This window comes from Calliphora vicina, chromosome X, assembly GCF_958450345.1.
Source record: "Calliphora vicina chromosome X, idCalVici1.1, whole genome shotgun sequence".
Classification (NCBI taxonomy): domain Eukaryota; kingdom Metazoa; phylum Arthropoda; class Insecta; order Diptera; family Calliphoridae; genus Calliphora; species Calliphora vicina.
In genome coordinates this window covers 8,131,339-8,152,511 of record NC_088785.1, presented here as the reverse complement: position 1 = coordinate 8,152,511, position 21,173 = coordinate 8,131,339, and the positions used below count along the sequence as shown (strand labels likewise).

General features: G+C 32.4%; 1 protein-coding gene across 1 annotated transcript in view; it reads left to right on the top strand.

The window, feature by feature from the left end:
- Window positions 1-21,173, top strand: part of PlexB (plexin B) — a 102,808-nt gene that overhangs the window by 50,849 nt on the left and 30,786 nt on the right. Inside the window, exon 7 of the mRNA XM_065514718.1 lies at window positions 2,934-3,520. Within this exon, the coding sequence (XP_065370790.1) occupies window positions 2,934-3,520 (587 nt within the window). The remainder of the gene's footprint in view (window positions 1-2,933; window positions 3,521-21,173) is intronic.

Here is a 21,173-nt window from a genome sequence, read left to right as displayed (position 1 = left end):
CGTCCAGAAATCGTTGCCCGATTTGGCTCAAATTTTCAGCACTTAACATTTAGGCCTAGTGTCACAATATTCCACCCGGCACTCTTTGAAATCTAAAAAAAAAAAATCGGCTGTCACTCTAATACATATGTATATTTATTGTATTGATCAAAATAACAAATTAAAGTGGATAAGATCAAAATTCTTATATATAATTTAAAATTAATTATGAACAAGTAAGAGAACTATATTCGGATGTGCCGAATCTTATATACCCTTCAACAAATTATTAAAATTTTAAATTTAAAAAAAAAATTCAAAATAATTTTTTTAATTTTTTCAAAATTACTTTTTAATTTTTTTTAAAACATTTATTTTTTTTTTTAATTATTAGTGAAATATTTTTTTTTTTTCAATTATTGAAAAAAAATTTATGACAAAAGCTTTTTTTTGGTTAAAAAAAATATTTTTCCCGATTTTGACCCATTGTAGACCCGACTTACTATAACGTCTCTGCAAAGAACTTTCAAATATCTATCATTAGATATCCATAATGTCGATATTAACGACATAGTAATCCAGATATAGATAAAAAATAGTCCAAAAATGGTGGTTGTCCTGGTTTTTATACCCTACACCACCATAGTGGGGAGGGTATTATGCGTTTGTGCAGATGTTTGTAACGCCCAAAAATATTAGTCTAACACCCACCTTAAAGTATACCGATCGACTTAGAATCACTTTCTGAGTGATGTCCGTCCGTCCGTCTGGTCGGCTGGCTGGCTGGCTGGCTGGCTGTCCATGTAAACCTTGTGCGCAGAGTACAGGTCGTAATTTTGAAGATATTTCGATCAAATTTGGTATATATTATTTTTTCAGCCCAAGGACCAAGCCTATTGAAACTGGCTGAAATCGGTCCATTATTTCACCTAGCCCCCATACAAATGTCCTCCCGAAATTGGACTTCATCGGTCATAAATGTTTAATTTATATATGTATCTCCACAAATTCCGCTCCAAATAAGTTTTATATACACAAAATTCATATCACCAAATTTTGTTACGATCGGTCCATAATTAGTCATAGCTCCCATATAGACCCGCTTCCGAAAATCACTTTAACGTGCATAAATCGCTTAAAAATGTTGGTAAACACACAAAATTCAACATAGTTAACTTTAATATAGACATAAATCACACGACCGAATTTCATGGTGATCGGTCCATAATTGGTCATAGCCCCCATATAAGGCCCACTTCCAAAAATCACTTAAAAATATAAATTGTTGAAATTTTAAAAGAAAATTTTTTTTACTCTTTTACTTAGTGTAGGGTATTATATGGTCGGGCTTGACTGACCATACTTTCTTACTTGTTTTCCTTATATCTCAACCATTTGTGGGCCGATTTTAAATTGCATAACGATCCAGAATTGTGGGGTCGCAAATGAAAATTGTAAAAATTATAAACGAAATGACAAACTTATATATACCCTTGCCACTCATGGTGAAGGGTATAAAAACATATGCGATGATTTTTTAAGTTGTTTTTCTTTTTATTAAAATATTAATACTTCATAACAGTGGAACGCAGAAAAATCTGCCAAAGAAAATTACGAACAAATTTTCGTAATCAAGAAAAAACAAGTTAGAGTACTATATTCGGCTATGGCGAATCTTAAATACCCTCCACCTAAATATGATGAGAATTATAGAACATAGCTCCATATTTCGGGTAGAAATTTGTATGGGGCTAGGAGAAATTATGGACCGATTCTTACCATTTTCAACAGAATTTTTGGAAGTGATAGTGTTTTACACAGACAGACGGATGTAGATAAATTTAGGAAAGTTGACCCTTATGCTGTTACTATCCTTGCTTACTATCCGGAACTGAAAAAAAGTGGAAATAAATCTGTTAATTAATCAAGAATAAAAAGCCAACATATCAGTTACTCATGAAAGCACATGTGCAATTGTCGTTTCAAACAAATTGTAAAATGTACGTCAAAGCAGTTTTATCATACCTTCAATAGTTTCTAAAAAAATACACTGGTCCACATTAGACGCATAGTCCACAATACCCGAAGTTACACCATATGTTATTTTGTTTAAAAAATTCGTGAACTTGATGATACTTTGTTTTAAATTTGGTTATAACTTGGTTATTTTTGATAGTAACATTTTAAAATTTTGTACACATATGTAATATGTAGTGATGTACTGATTCGTAATCAATAATAAAATCAATTTCGAATTATTTTATGATACTGTTACGAAATTGTACTTGAATTCAAATATAACGATTTTAACGGCTGATTTAAAAGTAGCCTAATGTTTTCAAATAACAGTGCTGTAATAGCAAACTGTAACATATCTGTAGGCATTATTAACATTGAATAAAAGCTTTCAGTTGACCATTGATCGTAAGTTGGCAACGCTGTTTGCTGCGACCGTATATTCGAATTCGAATATTCAGTTAAAGAACATTGTAGAAAGTACACCACAGACGGCGTATGTATTAGAAACCTCTAGACAGTTAAAGAGAAATCTAGAGTGCAGATGGCAGTGTTATAAATAGTGGCAGAGGTTGCAGTCGTTAGTCAGTTTTATCAGAGACGCTTTTCGAATAAACATCAACTGAGTGTCTTAAAGTGTGCTGTATTTTTCAAGTGAATTCGTGTACATTATAAAGTGTCTGTATTTCTGAGAATTTATAAACGTGTATAAAAAAACATTGAGTGACTATTTAATTCTGTTGTTGTACATTTTTAAATAAATAAAGAGTTGTTTCAATTTTCAAACTACTAAACGGCTTTTATTTGCAATCAAAAGTATGCGGTTTATTTAAAGGAAATAAACCAGCGTTTTAAAAAGGTTCACCACTTATACATAACTTTTGAAAACTTTGAATTTATGTTTGTTACTTAATAATTGCATTTTTTCGTTTATTTAGTTTATTACATCAATAATTCTCAATCCCATATTATAATGAACGACATTGAATCCGGCCTACAACAACCGCGTGTTTATCATTTAATAAAACCCTTAATGCCCGATCATTATATGAACATGAAGAATTCAGCGATATCATCGGGAGGAATTAACACCAATAATCCGGGATCAGCATGTGCGAGTTCTGGTGACCGTACTCATAAAACCATACCTGAGGTTTATTTAACACGACTGTTGGCAGCTAAAGGCACTATACAAAAATTCGTTGATGATTTTTTTGCCACAATATTGACAGTTAATGAGGAATTGCCTCCGGCGGTTAAATGGTTATTTGATTTACTAGATGAAGCCGCTCGAAGACACGACATATATGATACCGATATTGTTCACGCATGGAAGTCAAACAGTTTACCTTTAAGATTTTGGGTTAATTTTATAAAGAATCCTGATTTTATATTTGATGTAAATAAAACAGTTACAGTTGATGCCAGTCTGAGTGGAATTGCCCAAGCATTTATGGACGCTTGCTCAACTACTGAACATAGGTTGGGTAAAGATTCGCCCTCTAATAAATTATTATTTGCCAAGGTAAGTTTATCCAATTCTAATATGTCATTAGCAGGGCAACCAAAAATATGTTTTTTTTTTCATATTTTATTTATTGTATCTTCACAAAATAATGTGAACTATCAATAATTTGTTCAAATCTTAAATCTAAATATTATTTTTTTTATTTACGTCCCACCACAGTTGGACGAAAAATTTTGTTTAATTTATAGATCCTATCATTAGCGCAGGTCTGTTGGATTCCTTCTTCTTAGTCGGATGTAGCCATTACTTCTCATTAATGTTCGTGCAAGTGGGTTTGGGTGAACTTCTAACTTTTTCAAATATGACTCCGCTTGTTTTTTTATTTCATTTTTCACCAGGGAGACACCTAGGTCCTTATGAATGTTAATATTTCTCACATACCAAGGCGCTGCTGTTATCATTCGTAATATTTTATTTTGGAATCTTTGAATTTTTTCAATATTAGAAGCTGAGGCCGTGCCCCATAATTGAATTCCATAGCACCATATGGGTTTTATTATTGAGCTGTACAGCAAAAGTTTGCAATCTAAACTGTATCTCGAGTTTTTACCAATTAGCCAGTAAATTTGTAGTAATTTTAACTTCATTTGAGTCAATTTCGTATCTATATGCTTTTTCCAGGTAAGACGTCGGTCTAGATGCAGACCTAGATATTTAACTTCAGTTTGTTGAGGTATTATATGATTATTTATTAGGATTGGAGGGCACGATTCTCTACGCAATGTGAATGTAAGATGTATACATTTTTGCTCGTTTACTTTTATTCTCCATTGTTTTAACCACCTTTCTATGTCGAGTATATGGTCTTGTAACAGTACAGATGCTTCTTGGGGGTTTTCATGAATGGCTAGTATAGCTGTGTGATCAGCAAAAGTAGATATGTGGGTTCGACTGTTTGTAGGCATATCACAAGTATATAGCAAATATAGGAAGGGACCCAGTATACTTCCTTGGGGTACGCCTGCTTCAATAGGCTGTGGTGAACTTATGAAGTCTCCCTCTTTAAGAACGAACTTTCGATGACTTAAATAACTTTCTAGAAGCTTGTGTGTGTTCACTGGTAAATATTGTTTTTTTTCTTCAAATGTCTTGGATATGATTTCTACCAACCTGTGACTTTATTCTATGGTGTTATGTTTTTCTCGAAATCCGAATTGATGAGTTGGAATACAATCAAAATGATTCACTATCGGCTTTAACTTGTGCATTAACAGTTTTTCAAATAGCTTTGATATATTTGACAATAGGCTAATGGGTCTATATGATTCTACTTTACTGTGATCTTTTCCCGGCTTAGGTATCATTGTAACTAAAGAAACCTTCCATTCTGGTGGATAATATTCAAGGCGTAATATAGCATTAAAAATAAATAGGATTATTCTTAATGCAATTTGGGGTAGCTCGAGGAGCATCTTGTTACTGATTTTATCAATACCAGGTGATTTTTTGGAGTTTAAATCAACAATAGTCTTGACAATCTCTGAAATCTCAAAACGAAGTGGTTCAGCTGCAGTACTATGGGGTAAAGTAGGTGTTAACTCTATTATGTCGTTTGACTCGTTTGGGGAAAATACATTCTTTAGATGACTAATAGGGTTTTTACACTTACGTACATTTTGGCGAAACGTATGAAAGATGTTGAAAACTTGAAAGATTTGTTCACACTTGCAACATCTAACATCTACCATCAGTAAAATTGCAAAAATATTAAAAATCATATTGTTTTAATGAAAACAAAATGAATTGAGACTGGTTTTCTTTTTATACTATCAAATTAAATAAGAAAATAATTTCACAAACCCATTTCAAACAAATAAAATTATTATTATACATTATACAAATATTTGTTTACATTTTTTTTTAATATAAATTTTATTAGTGGTGACACTAAAATAATCGAAAGATGTTAGGTGGAACGAAATGAGATAGGAACATTTTTTAAAGATGTAGAAAGATGTTGGCACTCAGCCCTGTGTAATTCTTATGGGAAGATGTTAACATCTTTGCAAATTGATGGTAGATGTTAGATGTGCGCTAGTGTAAAAACCCTATAACAAACAGGTTTCCTTTTTCAGTATCGTTTCTCGCCCAGCCTCCACTAGAATTACGTAGAGGAGGTCTGCTCATAACAGGTCTTTTTAATTTTTTTGTAGCTCGCCATAGAGAGTAGTTTGAGTACTGGGTGGCATCTAAGTTCTCCAGATATTTATTAATCGATTCAGTTTTGCGTTTGTGAAGAAGCATACTGAGGCGTTTGCGACATTTTCTAAGCTCCGTTTTAAGTTGAGGGGATCTATAGAGTTGCCACTCTCGACGAACTCTTCTTTTTTCAGCTAATAACTGTTCAATGTCTGCAGAATAGAGTCTATTGTATCTTATTTGTTGGGTTATTTGAGTGGCGTGTTCAACAGCAAGTTTTAAGTTTTGTTCAAAATTTTTGAGTGAGATATCGATATCTTCTGGTGTTCTTAGAGATATATTTTCTGTACTGTGTGTGCTAATATATTTTCTGTATTTCAACCAATTTATTTTCGTGCTTGATATTGCAGAGTGACCAGTCGGGGATACTATTTCTAGGGGGTTCAATAGAGTAACGAAGGTGGGTGAGTGATCCGAGGATAATTCTAATGAAGATTTAACCTGTATTAGTTCCATTGGTAAATTTTTTGTAACTGCAAAATCAATGACATTGGGTATTTTGCTTGGGTCAGTAGGCCAGTATGTTGGTTCTCCGCTCGACAGCACATTCAATTTCAATTTAGAAATTGTATTAAACAAAGCGCGACCTTTCGGGGTTACAAGTCTTGATCCCCAGTGAGTATGCTTAGCATTATAATCGCCAGATGCCAGGAATCGGGGTCCTAGTGATTCGTAAAAATGTTCATATTTGTTTTCAGTAATCGAAAACCTTGGAGGTGAATATATCGACGAAATTAGTAGGTTTCTGTAGCAATCATCCAAACAGATTGTCGTAGCTTGAAGATAATCTTCACAAATATCACACATTGAATGGTGTTTGATACGGGTTTTAATTAAAATTCCAGAGCCTCCACATGCTCTATCTCTTGGATCATTTGTGCCATAAAAAACATATCCATTTATCTTAAATAAACTTCTAGACGTCAAATGGGTTTCCGAAACTAACATTATATCAATTTCATGACTTTTTAGAAAATACTCGAGTTCGTTTTTATGTTGGCGAATGCCGTTTGCGTTCCAAAAACATATTCTTAGGCAGTTCATGGTCTGTTAAGCACAGCCTGCAATAACATTGATTGCATCTTAAGCATTTCTTGCATCATGTTACTCATTGAGTTTGTAAAGTTATTTACCGATTGCACAAGAGTTTCTATTGTAGATTCTAGTCTGGTAAAATTTAAAATTGGCGTTTGCTCTCTTACCTCTGGGTTCATATTTTGGTTTTGTGGTTGACGGACTTGCGTCTGAGTTTGGTTGTTTCTTAGTACATTAGCATATGTTTCTTTGTTGTCATATGTCTGTTGCAACAGGGGGTAGTTCATATTGATGTTATTTAATGGCTGAGCGGGGAAAATCTTCGGTTTATGGCTTTGTGATTTTTTAGTTCGCTGTGTGGATTTGTGGATTTGTTACATAGGGATGTGTTATGCAACTCTCCACAAATAACACATACGGGTGGCAATTTGCAATATGCCTTGGTGTGTCCATATTCTTGGCAATTCATACATTGGACGGGGCCAAATCGTTTATGTGGTTCTTCTACCGTAATTTTTCGATGCAATAAGTACTTCAGGTTATATATGGGATGTGTTTCATTTTTTTTTCAGGCTTATGTCACCGGGTTCAAGTTCAACACGGAATAGTGGTTGGGGTTTTTTTTTCGCGATTTCTAATGTTTATCACATTTTTTGTCTTAAAACCTTTATCTTCTAAGCTTTGCTTTATTTCGAGTGGTTCAACATTACAGTCAATACCCTTTATTACAACTTGTAGACCCTTGCTTCCTTTCAGCTGATAAGTGTAAAAACTTTTCTTTTGAGTTTCAAAATCTGTTACAACCTTTCTATAATCGTTTTCAATATTGACCTGTATTTTAGTTTCATGAATCGTGCCTTTCTTGATTGGGATAACGTAAAAAGAGTTCTCACCTATTAATGATATCAGGCTCTGAACCAGTGAGTTTGAATTATTTTCTCTCAAGTAAATTGGGGGTGGTTTTATAGAGGTAATTTTATTTACTGGTTCATCTGTTTCACATTCCAGAATAGAAAAACGATTTCCTTATATAATTTAGCCAAGGGTGCCGCTTTCGAAGACTTGGGACTTCGTGCCCTTTTTAATACTGTAACGTACCGGTCCATTCCAACCTGTATTTGGGATTTGCTATCTTTATTTAATAGTTGACTAATCTTGGGTATTGCGCCGCTTAATGGGTTAATTTTAATTGTAGTCGGTGTGGTGGATTTCGTTTCTGAAGCTGATATTGCTAGCATACTTTCAGGCGTAAATAAAGTATTTGTATTTTTTGGTAACTCCAGATTAACAGCTGTTGGGTTTTCTTTAGTTTGACAATCATTAGTTGTTGACAATGCGGGGGAACAAGAACGAGAACGGTTAACAGACTTGGCGGTTAAAAACAAGCTGTCATCTATTCTTCTGTTTGTTTTGTTTTTATTTTTTTCATCTGCATTAACTGTTACGTATGCATTTCTGCCGTTTACACTCAACCTTCGCTCACTGTTTTCGTTTAAGAGACTCATTAAAGAGTAGTTGTAAATAATTTAGTTAACACTCTTGATCTTTATTTAATGTTAATGTACAAAAAAGGTTCAAAAAAGAAATAAAGAATTTTCTTTACTTATTTGTCTTTTAGTTTATGTTTTGATTTTTTTTTTTTTATTTAATATTATTAAAATATAAGCGTCCTTTCGCGTTAATAAAAAACAGGTGTAATTTATATTTATTTCCCGATAAAAACATTAGGATAACGAATTAACTGGGAGTAAAAAATAGAACACGTCCAATCTCTATCACAGTCGACACATTATCGTTAAAAAAGTATATACGTGGATATCGATAAACGATACAATGGATGAGAAAGGAAGAAACATAGGAAATGTCACGGTATTTTGAGTCCCAGTGATAAAACTTGAACAAAAAGTTTTTTTTAATTGCCGCAGTCTTAAATAGAACTAATTATTCCACTATTGTAAGGCTCTTTTATAATTCTATTTATATTTTTAGAAGACGAATTCAGATGTTAATGTAGATACATGATGAATGCTCCAAAATCCTTTGCAATTTTTTACCAAAAAATTACACGCTATTCACAGAGTTTTTGAAACATTATTAAAATGATAAAAAAAAGCTTTTAAAGCTTTATATAGAATAGAAACATTTGGAGAATTATTGTGTACATCCTCAGTAGGGATCCTATAAACATTGGGACACATGGATTGAGAATGTATAATATTATGCCACTAATTACTAAAAAAAGTTTGAAGTATTAAGCAGTTTAAAAGATATATATATATATATTAATTCCTGTTGTTCCTATAAGGAGCATAGGGCCGTAAAAGATGGGACAAATCAATTGACTATGATTGTCTAAGAAACTCGGAAATCTAAAACAAAGATTTAGTTAAAAAAAATCGATATTTAATCCTATAATAACCAATTTTAATTTATGAGCTCAATATTTTATTTACTTCATATATATTTTTATACCCTTCACCTTCGTGAGAAGGGTATATATAAGTTTGTCATTCCGTTTGTAATTTCTACATTTTTCATTTCCGACCCTATAAAGTATATATATTCTGGATCCTTATAGATAGCGGAGTCGATTAAGCCATGTCCGTCTGTCTGTCTGTCTGTCTGTCTGTTGAAATCAGTTTTCTGAAGACCCCAGATATCTTCGGGATCCAAATCTTCAATAATTCTGTCAGACATGCTTTCGAGAATTTTGCTATTTAAAATCAGCAAAATCGGTCCACAAATGGCTGAGATATGAGTAAAAAACGAAGACAACCTCGATTTTTGACCTATTTTTGACCTATATCTGGATTACTAAGACATTAATATAGACAATATGGATATCTAATGATAGATATTTCAAAGTCATTTGCAACGACGTATATAAGACCATAGTAAGTTGGACCTACAATGGGTCAAAATCGGAAAAAAAAATTTTAACCCGAATTTTTTTTTCACAAAAAAAACAAAAAAAAAATTTAAATTTAAAAAAAAATAATTTAAATTAAAAAAAAAAAAATTTAAAAACAAAAAAAAAAATTTTTTTCCAAAAAATTAAAAAAACAACTGGAAAAAAATAAAATTTTGTTTACCTAAAAATATTTAAAATTTTGAAGTATAATTTGGTGAAGGGTATATAAGATTCGGCACAGCCGAATATAGCACTCTTACTTGTTTTAATGAAATTTTTAAATCAAACAATAACCAACTATTTTTAATTTATACATAGAATTAAAAATTTTGTGATGCGATATAATATAATTTCGTTCAAGCTATTTGTCTATTTTTCAAAAATATTTATAACTTTTGACAATTAAAAATTCATACTTTATTGAAAAATATGACAAAAAATATTTTTTATTGAATTTTTGCACAGATAAAAATTTTTCGAATTGAATTGAAATTAAATTTTTATTTATAAATAGTTTTTAATGAAATTTCACAGTTATGTAGATTTTTCTATTCAAAGAGAATTTTTGCCCTAAAGTTTAATTTTACATAAAAAATAGGTGTTTTTGAATGGACCTGGTCCCCTCGGTAACAACAATTTTTAATTTTTTTTTCATTTAAAATATTTTATGAAAACTTTGCTTTCAGAAAGTATAAATTCCTTATACATCTTCTTAGAAATTTTTTGCGATAAATTAAAAAGAAAAAAAGTTATTTTTTTCCCAAAAAATTAGCGAAAAATCGCCTTTTTAAAATTTTATAAATTCAAATGCATATAACTTTGGACTTAGTCATAACTGAAGAAAGTCGTATACGCTGTTATCAAAAAACTGGAGTAGGGTGGGTAAAAATGTTGAAAATTTAATTTTTAAATACGAATATCTCCTAAGCTATAAGAGATAATTGACAGATTTTTGACAGGTTTTTTGTAGTGCTCGATGAGAAGATTCTATAAATCGGAACTCAAACGAAGAAATATGATCGTTTTAAAAATGTAACATACCCGAGGTGTCCTAATTTGAGGACCCTTGGTCACGCCCCTTGTGGGTCCATGACGTCCACATTCAAAACTTAAACTCGACAACACTTCTTCTTTGCGCATGTGAAATTTCATTCAAACCAATCTAATCATTTAGAAGTTATAGATTTATTTCCCTCTTTTTTTTCTATACCACTATGTGTCGCTTACGATAAAATTCGTTTACTGTAAAATGTAAACATTAACTTACGATAAAATCTTACCCCCTATATTTTTGAAGTTATTAACAATTTTGATATTCTGAGAACGATAAAACATCAGTCGGTCCATAAAGTTTTAATTTCTGCAATAAAACAATTTAGAAAATGTCGCTTTGGCGCTAAGGGCTCGATATTATGAAATGTTTGCACAAAATTAATCATTTTATAAAAAGAAACATCAGAGATTATTTTTTTAAAAAGAAAGTTCTTCTAAACTGTTCCATTATCAAACTGTCACACCCAGATGATTATGGTGTTTTCCAACAACCTCAAATGGCGGTCATTTCTAAAGTGAACAAATTTCCCAATGTTTTTAAATTAAAACTAAATTAGTTTTTGGACCTTTTAAAATGGAAGAGTTTTTGTAGATTATTTAAAATAAAAAGCGAGAAAACTAAGGTCATGAAACTCAAATAAAATTAGATTAAATTTCTTAAATATTTGCAATTCGAAATTTTAATTTTCCATCCCTCTATCTCTGCATTCTTCATTTACAACTAGAGATGCTAAACGGGGAATCCTGTTCCCGAAAATCCCGGGGTTTTCGGGATTTTCTAAATCCCGAAGCCCGGGTTGTTAAGCTCAACTCCTGCTACAATATAGTTAATAAAGGAAAACGATATTTTTGGTTTTCCTTGAGTGGGGCTCTAGAAAATCAATTCTTCAACTTTTTTGTAAGTTATCTAACAAAACTCAATTGAAATCCTCTTCAAATAAAATTAATTTTATCTCAGATGAGGAGCTCGAACAAAATGAAAATATTTCGATTGCTAAAAGGCTAAAAGATATTATTAATAAATGTAAAAACCCCAAATAACAATAACGAAACGAAATTATAATGTAGATTTTCAACTTGTAAAAGAAATACATCATTTTATTTCTGAAGGAACAAGAGGAAAATACTTGCAGATTTGTTATAAGTATTTGCAAACGGGTTTGCCAATGTGAAAGATGTTTTTCGGCATCAGCATATGTCGTAAACAAAATTCGTTCCAGAATGGAAGATGAAACCATAGATGCAATAGTATTCTTAAGAAGCTATTTAAAATAAACACTTTATATACTAAAGTACGGTTTTTCACCAGTATGTCGATTTTTTTTCACGAAAAATCGTATAGCAGAAACGCATTCTACGGAAAATTCTAAGAAGAAACCAGGGGTCTAAAATCAAACCAAATCCTATCGCATTTCGTCTTTTATCCAATGATATTTCAGTATATATATTTTTTATATTTAATAGTTTTTTTATTGGATAAAAGACGAAATGCGCAAGATAGGATTTGATTTTAGACCTATGGTTTCTTGGGGATAATTTCATAGAATTTTGCGTAGATTGCGTTTCTGCTATACGATTTTTTACATCTTGATCGTCCATACAAATCGACCCGGCCTAATGTACATACTTTATTGTTATTTCTTCTTATATAATGACTCATGCAAGTATTTTATGCTTTTTAGTGTCTAATAAAAATGAATTGCTAAATAAAAAATTTACTTTCAATTGTAAAGACATAATTATGTACGTTTCTTTCTTATAATTTTCGTGATTTTAGATTTCCCGAAAATACCGATTCTTTACCAAATCCCGAACCCCGGGATTTTTAAAAATCAGTCCCGATTAGCATCTCTATTTACAACCTTTTGACGCTATTCCCAACGAACATTTATTTATTGTACGTACGCTATTTTTTTGTATTTCAATATTAATAAGAGAGAGTTACTCACTAGCATAAATATGAGCATTTCCACCGAGACCAGAAAATTAAAAGTTTTTGAAAATACTTTGTTTTATCGTATTTTCATAGAAAAACAATCAAATTTAAATAATGTAAAGAAATTTTTCATTTATTCATAATCCATTTCGGGCTATTCTTATGCAAAGTCGCTCAAGGGCAACATATCTCATTTGAGTATTTATAATGTACGTTTTGTTTTAATACAAGTTCTTAAAGAGAGACATTATACATTGACTTCTGATATCTATAACCTTTCTGAGGGTAAAAAGAGTCCAAAAAGAATGCATAATAAACTATGCGATTGCAAATAACTAAGTTTTTGCTTTGCATTATCACATGAATAAAGTTTATCAAATACTAGCTGACCCGGTGCGCTTCGCCACCCCAATTAGAAGAAAGAAATAGTACTATCAAGTCTCACTTTGTGAATCTAATTGTAAATGTCCAATTTCATATTTCTGGGTCCATTATTATAGAAAATGCAAAATGTGTTCCTAATTTTAAATTTTTAGGTTTATTATTATAAAATATTCAATAAGTACCATTGCAATAAGGAAATAGTACCATTGATTATCACTATTAAATTCGCATTCACTAAACCATAACCCGTCAAGTTTGAATTTTAGATTTGTATATCATTTCCTATATTATCAACTAATTTTGTTTCTATAATACTTAATATTTAATAAATTATCACAAAACCGAAACCGATCGGTTTTTAATTTTTTAAAATCGAAACCGCGGTTTTGAAATTCTTCGATTTTTTGGAAACTCTAGGTCCATTATTATAGGAAATTCAAAAAGTACCATTAGAATATATAAAAAGTTCCAAAAATTCCCCACTTGTGGTTTCCCACTCACACGGGTCCATATAAGCTTAATTTCATGGCTTTAGGTTCATTGGTGAAGAAATTACAAAAAGTACCATTCGAATAAAGAAAAAGTACCAAAAAGTCTCCCCCTAGAATTCTCACTCACTTAGGACCATATATGTTTAATTTCATGTCTCTAAGTCCATTGTTAAAGAAAATTCAAAAAAGTACCATTAGAATATAGGAAAAGTACCAAAAGGCAGGCACTTGTGGATTCCCACTCACTCTGGTCCATATAACCTTTATTTCATGTTTCTCGGTTCATTGGTGAAGAAATTACAAAAAGTACCATTCGAATAAAGAAAAAGTACCAAAAAGTCGCCCCCTAGAATTCTAACTCACTTAGGACCATGTATGCATAATTTCATGTTTCTAAGTTCATTGTTATAGAAAATTCAAAAAAGTACCATTAGAATAAACAAAAAGTACCAAAAAGTCTCCCCCTAGAATTCTCACTCACTTAGGACCATATATGCTTAACTTCATACTTCTATGTCCGTTATTACAGAAAATTCAAAAAGTACCATTAGAATAAAGAAAAAGTACCAAAAAGCAGTCACTTGTAGATTCCCACCCACTCCGGTCCATATAAGCTTAATTTCATGTTTTTAGGTTCATTGGTGAAGAAATTACAAAAAGTACCATTCGAATAAAGAAAAAATACCAAAAAGTATCCCCCTAGAATTCTCACTCACTTAGGACCATATATGTATAATTTCGTGTTTCTAAGTCCATTGTTATAGAAAATTCAAAAAAGTACCATTAGAATATAGGAAAAGTACCAAAAGGCAGGCACTTATGGATTCCCACTCGCTCTGGTCCATATAACCTTTATTTCATGTTTCTAGGTTCATTGGTGAAGAAATTACAAAAAGTACCATTCGAATAAAGAAAAAGTACCAAAAAGTCGCCCCCTAGAATTCTAACTCACTTAGGACCATGTATGCTTAATTTCATGTTTCTAAGTTCATTGTTATAGAAAATTCAAAAAAGTACCATTAGAATAAACAAAAAGTACCAAAAAGTCTCCCCCTAGAATTCTCACTCACTTAGGACCATATATGCTTAACTTCATACTTCTATGTCCGTTATTACAGAAAATTCAAAAAGTACCATTAGAATAAAGAAAAAGTACCAAAAAGCAGTCATTTGTAGATTCCCACTCACTCCGGTCCATATAAGCTTAATTTCATGTTTTTAGGTTCATTGGTGAAGAAATTACAAAAAGTACCATTCGAATAAAGAAAAAATACCAAAAAGTATCCCCCTAGAATTCTCACTCACTTAGGACCATATATGTTTAATTTCATGTCTCTAAGTCCATTGTTAAAGAAAATTCAAAAAAGTACCATTAGAATATATAAAAAGTACCAAAAAGCACCCACTTGTAGTTGACCACTCACTCCGGTCCATATAACCTTTATTTCATGTTTCTAGGTTCATTGGTGAAGAAATTACAAAAAGTACCATTCGAATAAAGAAAAAGTACCAAAAAGTCGCCCCCTAGAATTCTAACTCACTTAGGACCATGTATGCTTAATTTCATGTTTCTAAGTTCATTGTTATAGAAAATTCAAAAAAGTACCATTAGAATAAACAAAAAGTACCAAAAAGTCTCCCCCTAGAATTCTCACTCACTTAGGACCATATATGCTTAACTTCATACTTCTATGTCCGTTATTACAGAAAATTCAAAAAGTACCATTAGAATAAAGAAAAAGTACCAAAAAGCAGTCACTTGTAGATTCCCACTCACTCCGGTCCATATAAGCTTAATTTCATGTTTTTAGGTTCATTGGTGAAGAAATTACAAAAAGTACCATTCGAATAAAGAAAAAATACCAAAAAGTATCCCCCTAGAATTCTCACTCACTTAGGACCATATATGTTTAATTTCATGTCTCTAAGTCCATTGTTAAAGAAAATTCAAAAAAGTACCATTAGAATATATAAAAAGTACCAAAAAGCACCCACTTGTAGTTGACCACTCACTCCGGTCCATATAGCCTTTATTTCATGTTTCTATGTCCATTGGTGAAGAAATTACAAAAAGTACCAAAAAGTCTCCCCCTAGAATTCTCACTCACTTAGGACCATATATGTTTAATTTCATGTTTATAATTCCATTGTTATAGAAAATTCAAAAAAGTACCATTAGAATAAACAAAAAGTACCAAAAAGTCTCCCCCTAGAATTCTCACTCACTTAGGACCATATATGCTTAACTTCATACTTCTATGTCCATTATTACAGAAAATTCAAAAAGTACCATTAGAATAAAGAAAAAGTACCAAAATGCAGTCACTTGTAGATTCCCACTCACTCCGGTCCATATAAGCTTAATTTCATGTTTTTAGGTTCATTGGTGAAGAAATTACAAAAAGTACCATTCGAATAAAGAAAAAGTACCAAAAAGTCTCCCCCTAGAATTCTCACTTACTTAGGACCATATATGCTTAATTTCATGTTTCTAAGTCTATAGTTATAGAAAATTCAAAAAAGTACCATTAGAATATAGAAAAAGTACCAAAAAACCCACACTTGTGGTTTCCCACTAACTCGGTTTATATATAAGCTTTATTTCATGTTTCTAGGTTCATTGGTGAAGAAATTACAAAAAGTACCATTCCAATAAAGAAAAAGTACCAAAAAGTCTCCCCCTAGAATTCTCACTCACTTAGGACCATATATGCTTACTTTCATGTTTCTAAGTCCATTGTTATAGAAATATCAAAAAAGTACCATTAGAAGAACAAAAAAGTACCTATAGTACAGTTCACACATTTTGGTACCTAAATATTATCCCCTATTCCTAACACTAACTTCACTCAGATACATATCAGCTAAATTTAATGTCAATAACTGAAATAATTTAAAATGTTAAAAAAGTACCAATTTCCCTTTTCTTCCTTGAACACCCCTCAAGTTTGAAATTTAAAAATATTCCATTTTGCCAAATTGTTTATGCTACAGGCATGTCTCAAAATATTAAAATCTGTGTTAATGTGCCCAAGAATAAATATGTTTTAAAAAAAGTACCAAACTGTTTACCCGGATTTGGCCCAATATACACATTGGTACTCGAGTTCCAAATAACACCCTGTTAGTTAATTTTTGTATGAATCCAGAAACCAACGTTAAAAAAATTATCAAAATAGGCTTAATAATTTCAAATAATATATTTTCCCGATTTTATCCCCTTTTTGGTACCTTTTTTATCCCTATTGAGGTGGTACAATTTTATTCAAATAAATTTCTGTAACGTGGTGGGAGCTCATAATAAAATATTCGTATGTCTATGTCAAATTATAAGAAAACATATTTTATGAAAAAGTACCAAAAATAAACACAATTTTTATCCCTTAAGGGTTCGAATTTCCAAAAAGTACCAAACTTATATTTTTTATTTTTTGATAATTAAAGAATACGATTTAAAATTTGATTCTATGGTTATTGGTTTAAAAGATACACAGGGTGCCAAAAAAGTACCAAAATACAGTTTTTACCCGTTTTCTCCCCTAAAAGTTTCGAATTTCGAAAAAGTACGAAACTCCTGTCAGCTTATTTTTTGAGTGGAGTAACATGCAATTTTAAGTTTTTTTGTATCTTTATTAGTTTTGAAGATATAAGGTTACCGAATTTACCCGTTTTTACCCTTTTTTACCCCCTAAACTTTCGAATTTCCAAAAATCCCTTCTTATCGGATCGTTTTGGGTAGGGAGGAACCCACAGTTAAAATTTCGTGATTCTAGCTTCAGCCGTTTGGGCTGTGCGATGATGAATCAGTCAGTCAGTCAGTCAGTCAGTAACGTTACTCTTTTATATATATAGATTATAATAAATTGTAGTAGTTTTGTTTCATATTTTTACACAATTCTTGGAATAATTCTTCCTTCTCTAAGTATTTTAGCTTATCCTCATAATCAAGGCGAATCAACAAATACAACATGGCAAAAATAATATGTTTTTATAGTAAGAATTGTGCTAAATTCCCAAATTACTGATAAATTCACTGACATTTATTGTTGGGGATAATCGAGTTCCTTTGCGCATTTCACTGGTTGCTTAGGCCTGATCATCAGGAAACCTTTTCCCAAAAGGCTTTAGAAAATCTAAAGATATTATACAAATCAAACTATAGAGTGAATGAGAATTATAGACCTCAAGCTTTATTTGTAAAAATATTGTTACGAAATTGTACTTGAATTCAAATATAACGATTTTAAGGGCTGATTTAAAAGTAGCATAATGCTTTCAAATAACAGTGCTGTAATAGCAAACTGTAACATATCTGTGGGCATTATTAACATTCATTTAACAAAAAGCTTTCAGTTGACCATTGATCGTAAGTTGGCAACGCTGTTTGCTGCGACCGTATATTCGAATTCGAATATTCAGTTAAAGAATATTGTAGAAATAGAGCTTTCTAGATGGTAATGCAGTGTTATAAATAGTGGCAGAGGTTGCAGTCGTGAGTCAGTTTATCAGAGACGCTTTTCGAATAAACATCAACTGAGTGCCTTAAAGTGTGTTGTGTTTTTCAAGTAAATTCGTGTACATTATAAATTGTGTCTGTATTTCTGCGAATTTACAAACGTGTATAAAACATAGTTGGGGGTAGAGCACTAAATGTTGATTGAAATCAGCATTGCACTATCACTCACTAAAATTGCAAAAAATTTTGTTTGCTCTATTTTTTATCGGCTTTAGTGATAATGCTTATTTCTTAACTAGCACTAAAAAAATAGTGATAATTTTTTAACTATCACTAAACGAAGATTTAGTGCAATAATCTGCACTACAATTAATTAGTGCAAAATCACTAAATTTTCAAAAATGAGTAGTCATGAATTATTGAAGGCAGAATTGCAGAGAAGGCTCATGGATGAATTTAAGCGGCGTGATATTGACATTGGAGCTTATGAATTCGAGTATAAAGAAGAAATGGAAGTTTATGCACGTGCAACAACAAGCAGCATGGATTTAAGCACAATGTTTGCTGCTATGATGGAAAAATTGAAGGAAGTTAAAGCTGAAGTTCAGGAAAATTCTAGAGAAGTTCAAGAAACATCTAATGTAAACAGCGAGAAACTTCTTGCTGAAGTTAAAGAAGAAAATAAAATAATGGAAATGAAACTTCAAGAAACTTCAAAAGCAAACAATGAGAAACTTCTTGCCGACAATGAGAAACTTCGTGCTGAGGTTGAAGCTGAAGTCAAAGGAACTATCAAACACTTAGCTGAAATGGAAGCGAAACTTCAAGAATCCTCTCGACCTACAGATGAGAAAATTCAGGAAATGTCTGAGGTTATTAACAGCAGAGTGGATGTCATTGACAAAAAGGTGTCCGAATTAGAGAGCGCCCTAGAAAAACAATCCCAAGATGTTGATAATAAATTTCTCGATCTGGAAATGAAAATTAATAATCTTCAATGCCAAGACGGACCGTTGCGAATTATTTCAGAAACATCGAGTAGAATAAAGGCTCCTAGTTTTGATGGCAGCACACCATTTAATGTTTTCAAGTTCCAGTTTGATACAGTTGCCAAGAGAAATGTATGGAGTAATGAAGAAAGAGCTATAGAATTGATTTTGGCCTTGAAAGGGAACGCAGCAATAGTTCTTGAAAGCGTACCAGTAAGTAACAGAAATTGCTCTACAACTTAAGTACAGTGGCGAACATAAAAAAGGATTATACCGAATGGAATTGCGTGGTAGAGTGCAGAATGTCAATGAGACGCTACAAGATTTTGCGATGGAAATCGAGCGTTTGCTACAGCTTATTTATTCAGGGGAGAACCATCCGATTTTGGAGCATTTGAAGATAGAGGCATTTGTAAATGATATTCGCGATCCAGAGATAAAATATGCGGTATGTGCCACACCAAAGTCATCATTCTTTGAAACCGTCTCATTCGTGCTGTTACAAGAAATAGCAAAGATAATTTCAAAGCCCCAGATGTGTAATGTGCGGAAAATCGAGGTTGTCGCTGAAAATGATAGAAGTATGGTCAACGAATTAAAGGAATTAAAAGAGGCAGTTTTACAGGCTTTAAGTAAGAGACAAACTAAAGACAAAGTTAAATGTAATAACTGCGGAAAAATGGGTCACATTCAGCGAAACTGCAGAGCACCAAGAAAGAGAATCAGATATGTAACAGCATCAAGAAATAACCAGCTGGTGAATCATCAAGCATTACAGGAGCCACCTTTAAAGCGAGCTTGCACTGAGGGACAGGATCTGACACCCACACCTGATGGCCCTACCATCTCCATATCAGTACTGCAGCAGGAAAATAACAATCTTACTGCTAGTGGGTACATCAACGGTCGGAAGCACATCCTTACTATGGACACGTGAGCGTCGCAGTCTATCATCAGAACAGATTTAGTATAGAAATCGATGGAACCAATTTGCAATGTAAGTCTACGCACCGCTACTGGAGAGCCTGCCGCTGTCCATGGTAAAGTTAATGTGAAACTAACTATTGGTGGTATTAGCGTAAATCATGTCTTTGTTGTGGCTGATATTGTGGACGAAGTAATCATTGGTGCAGACTTCATGATTAATCACAGCATTACTTTGGATATGGGACAAAAAGTCATGAATTGGCGAAATTTTAAAATACCCCTTGACGTCGGATATGAGAGCAAGTTCAAGTAAGAAAGTTAGTTTTTGTTGAGCACAAAAGGTTGCCACCGCAGTCAGAGGATTTGGTATGGGCCCGTGAGGAAGTGGAGGATTGTATAGACAATGGTTTGATGGTGTTGGAACCAGCGCATGTGAGAAGTGGCCATGTAACAATGGAGGCCCTCGTTGAACAGTGCAGCGACGGAAGAGAAAATATCATCAGGCCGGGTTCCAAGATGGGTGAAGGTGCTTCAGCAGAAAAAGAAATGCATAAACTCGTTCGGAGATGAATTAAAATGACCAAATGAAAACCAGATATAGCTCACAACGTAATAAGGGTTTGTCATCCAAATTAACGAGAAATCAAGAAATTAGACGACATGGTTTATAGAATACGGAAATGTGGAAGACCGATATCGGGAATTAAAGTGGAACATCTGAAACGACTAGCTGCCTATGGGACAAGTGAATCTATGCCTATTTGGGACGAACAGGCTTAAGCGGGGGTCAGTGTTACGAAATTGTACTGATTTAAAAGTAGCATAATGCTTTCAAATAACAGTGCTGTAACAGCAAACTGTAACATATCTGTGGGCATTATTAAATAAAAGCTTTCAGTTGGCCATTGATCGTAAGTTGGCAACGCTGTTTGCTGCGACCGTATATTCGAATTCGAATATTCAGTGTCTGTATTTCTGCGAAAAAAACATTGAGTGACTATTTACCATTTTCAAACTACTAAACGGCTTTTATTTGCAATCAAAAGTATCCGGCTTATTTAAAGGAAATAAACCAAACATTTTGAAAAGGTTAAAACGTAACAATATCAAAGTTTAAAATTTTGTTTCGGGGAAAAATTCGGCAAAATGTCAAAATCTGCTGATGATAAATAAAAATTGTAAACAAATACTTTATTTTAAAAATAATGAATAATTTGTAATTGTTTAGATGAAAAATCTATAAATTTTACATATGCGTTTCATGGAACA